General features: G+C 36.5%; 1 protein-coding gene across 1 annotated transcript; it reads right to left on the bottom strand.

Annotated features, from left to right (window-relative positions):
- Positions 1 to 340: 340 nt before the first annotated feature.
- On the bottom strand, positions 341 to 3,101 carry LOC145087293 (early-responsive to dehydration stress protein (ERD4)). The gene has a single exon (XM_079025230.1). It carries the CDS (start codon positions 2,882 to 2,884, stop codon positions 425 to 427), a length of 2,460 nt encoding a protein of 819 aa, XP_078881356.1. The 5' UTR covers positions 2,885 to 3,101; the 3' UTR covers positions 341 to 424.
- Between the last annotated feature and the right edge of the window lie 798 nt (positions 3,102 to 3,899).

A 3,899-nucleotide genomic window follows, 5' to 3' on the forward strand; every position in this document is an offset into this window, starting at 1 on the left:
AAGTACAAGACCAAATACCAAAGTGTCTTTAGATTAACAGTAAGGTATCACCCTCTCAAATAAGAGGTCATAAGTTCAAGTTATTTAGAAGACATACATGGTATTTAGAACTAGGTTAGTTTGTTTTTCGGTTTTAGAAAAAAAGTACAAGACCAAATGACTGTTTTGTCCCTTTCATCCTTTTCAGCTTTTCTTTAATGCATAACCTAAAAATATTTTGCATCTTTGACTCATGACTCAATCAGGCTTTGACTCAATCAAACAACTCCAAGCCCAAGCCTATCTTCACACATACCATTATTAATATGGAAGGGAAGAAAAGAAGATGAACACAAAAACAAAACTAAATGAACTTCTTATATCCAAATAATATACCTATACATCATGTCTCCATTACACAAGTCTACAAATTTGGTGCAAATAATCAGGAATGATTATGATACGTATCCCAATCAAATTTAGGTTGAGAAAAAACTTGATAATCAATGGGTCCATCTACAACATTCTCAACACTTTGTATACTCTGCAACAATGCAGGCTGAAATCCATCATTCTCAGTAGGCCAAACCCAAAGCTTATGCACTACCAAAACACCAAGAGTCAATATAGCCTGCAACTTTTTCAAATCCCCTCTAACCACAAAAAAGAAAACCATGGACACAAGAAACAAATCCACACAAATCCTCATAATAAACAAAACCGTATCCATCAACCTCCCATCATTGCCAGCTGGAAACCCTCTCACTCTGTACACAAACAGAAAGTTGTACTTATCCACCACGTATCTGTATCCAAAATAAATCGCACCCACAGGAACTATAAGGGGCGAAAACAACGAATAGATTAACGTGAGGGCGAAAATCGTTAAATTAAACGCGTAATATTGCGCAAAATCAAACGCTTGTTTTGGAACCGGTGAAGTTCTACTAATCGGATACTCGTGTAAACTAAAATTATTATCCTCGTTGTTCCTATTATGCCCTTGACTCGGTGCAATTAGTGGTCTCACGAGCCCTTCGGTAGCGTTTTCTTCAAGGGCGTATTCGTCATTTTGCTCTGGGACTAGGTCGAGCATGTCGTTCTTTTGAAACTTTTGTAGCTTTTTTTTGATCCATGGTATTGGTGCTAAAAGATCGAAGGAGATTCCTAAGAAAGTTGAAGTGATCAAGAATGCTACAGAAGAAAGACAGGATCTTGATAAGAAGGAGGCGCTCATGTATTGTTCGATTCGTTTACAATCTTCTCCATCTAAATAACATCTACCCATTTTCAAGATTAGGCTTTCTAAAGATGATTCAACTAGGGCTCTTAATAGAATTAGGTTTACTAAAAAGAAGCACACCATTTTCAAAAGTGCAGCTCTTTGTTCTCCAGAAACAGTGAAGTGTTTTTCGAATTTAGAAAGATATGAGAGGGTGGAAGGGACGATTACGTACATGCTTATGAAGATGAGAACATTTGGGAGAAATTGGAAGATTATAGTTGCTAACCAGCTTGAGCTTTGTAGCCATGTTAACCATAATTGAGCATTGTCCATGGCTTCTGCGTTTATGATTCTCCCTGCACTTTTTAGGGCACTGATTACAGCAAGAGGGGAGCTGCAAAAGAGAAGGAGGAGTAACAGAAATGAGTTTACGAAGATTCTTCTGACTTTCAAAGATAGCTTTGTGGACCCCAGATGATTCCAGTAAATATCAGTTGCTAAAGGTGCCCTTTCAACTTTCCAATGGTTTTTTTGAAGTTGTAACTCCGTGATAGAGAAGAATCTGCCTACACGTTTTTTCTTTTCATTACGAAAATCTTCAACTGCTTTGTTAGCAGTGTAAACATCTTTGAACACTATGAATGCAACTCCAGCACCCTTTGCTCTTCCATCTTTATAAGCTGCCATTTCCATTTCAAGATCAGCTCTGCGTTCTTGTAGTTTTCTTAACTTTTCATCATCTGAAAACCCGAGAAAATCACTGATTCGTCTCCATGAATCCTTCAGGGATTGCCAGAAAGTACGCAGTTTTGATTGGATTCCATCATGATGATCAACTAGGATGCCGTAGTTTGTATCTTCGTAGAACAAAGCTTCTGATTCCATTTTGTTTACTAATTTTGTGACATCTTCTCTTACTTTCACCAAGTCTGTGACTAGATCATCTAAAGCACATAGATCCATGGGGAGGATAACTTTGTAAACCTTTCCAGGGTACTTATGCTGGAAGTACTCCATTAAGGCATCCCTTGCGGGCCCTATGTTTTTGGGGATTCCTTGTATCATTAGAGTGAAAATGGCGGATGAATTGGCGCTACTAGGGTCACTAGGGTTTCCATATCCGTCTCTAAACCTTGTGATTTTCAAACTCCGTTCGATTTTATTAATTCCGTAATGAACTAAGATAACAACAAGCACGACGAACACAAAGTGAATCCAAAGTAAACCCGAACCTTTCGCGATATGATTAATCGTAGTCATTGAGAACTCATCCACCATAGACACTGTTCCCGCGTAAAGATTCAGCGGCAGTATAACAGTGATGGATAGTACCGAAATCAATAAAATTAACGAATAGCTCCCGCCCTCAATAAGGAGAAATTGAGCAGCATCAGCGCCGCAGTGGCGGGCGATCTCACGGCCAGTGGCGTGCCAAACCGCTAAGAGCTTTGACAGAATGGCAGTGGGACCCGGCATACGGCGGTGGTCGCTGCGGAGCTTGACGAGGACGAAGACGAGAACGCATGTGATGGTGCCGACGATGGATATGTTGAGGAGGTACTGTATGTTTCCATACCACGTCGTTTCGAAATCTTCATCGCCGGGGGACGACGGTGGAAGGGATTGAGTGTGATCATTATTCATCGAGATGGTGAACGATGATTGTGGTGCGAGGTTCATGATGCGAGCAACTTGGGGCTCAAGAACCTCCTATCTTTTAGGGGTTTCAATTTTCATTCGGCGAATTCTTGATAATTGATTATGTATCAAAGAGAATTGGATTGATACCTTTCCGATTTAGGGTTAGGGTTTTAGTTGAAATTGGAATCTATGTAGTAATCTTGGTCAGGAGACAACGAGAACGGAAGGGATAAATTTGGTATTGTGGACCTAAGGAGGACTCAATGATGTTTATGAAAACACGATAAAAGATTTAAAAGATTTATAAAATTTTATTAAATTAATAAGATATAAATTTTGTGGAGATTTTTATATTGATTATTTAAAATTAATATATATTTATTTGAATATCCTATATATATTTTATATATATTTTGTATGTGAAGACATTTAATATGATTATGAAATATAAAATATAATATAGATTTGAATAAAAGGTAAGAAAACACAATCAAACATTGCTAAAAAAAATTTAACTTTTACAGATACTATTTCAAACCTTAAAGTACGATATGTATTAAATAGTAGAGAATATGATTTTTTTACAAATATTGTTACAGTTTTATAGTCTTTTTTTTGTATTTTATTATAACACATGCCCACACAACAAAACATTAGGAAAGGTAGATTAAGTTCTATTCAATCCAATTTTTTTTATTAGTAGGATATGATTTATATCCTACAAATTGTTATGGTATAAGTAAACTATTAAAAAAAGTTATAGAAAAAACAATAAACAAAGAAACTTTATTGAAATTTAATAAAAGTACAAATCAGAGAATATCATGGTTGCAGAAATCGCTAATCGGTGGACTAACGATTAAAGATTAATCGGTTAGGCGGGGATTAATCGGGAGATTAATCAGGGACCATTAATTATTAAGAAAATTATTCAAAAATTTATAAATTTAATTTTAATCCTACAAAAAAAGTGATTAATCGGCGATTAGGTCCGATTAGGGCCGATTTGACCTGCGTTGACTAAATCCGATTAGGTCTGATTAAGTCCGATTAA

The sequence above is a fragment of the Lactuca serriola genome, chromosome 2, assembly GCF_051521515.1.
Source record: "Lactuca serriola cultivar US96UC23 chromosome 2, Lser_US96UC23_V15, whole genome shotgun sequence".
NCBI classification, from domain to species: domain Eukaryota; kingdom Viridiplantae; phylum Streptophyta; class Magnoliopsida; order Asterales; family Asteraceae; genus Lactuca; species Lactuca serriola.

What these genes read in the sequence shown, in the direction of transcription:
- LOC145087293 (XM_079025230.1), bottom strand. Translation starts at nt 2,884, where the DNA reads ATGAACCTCGCACCACAATCATCGTTCACCATCTCGATGAATAATGAT.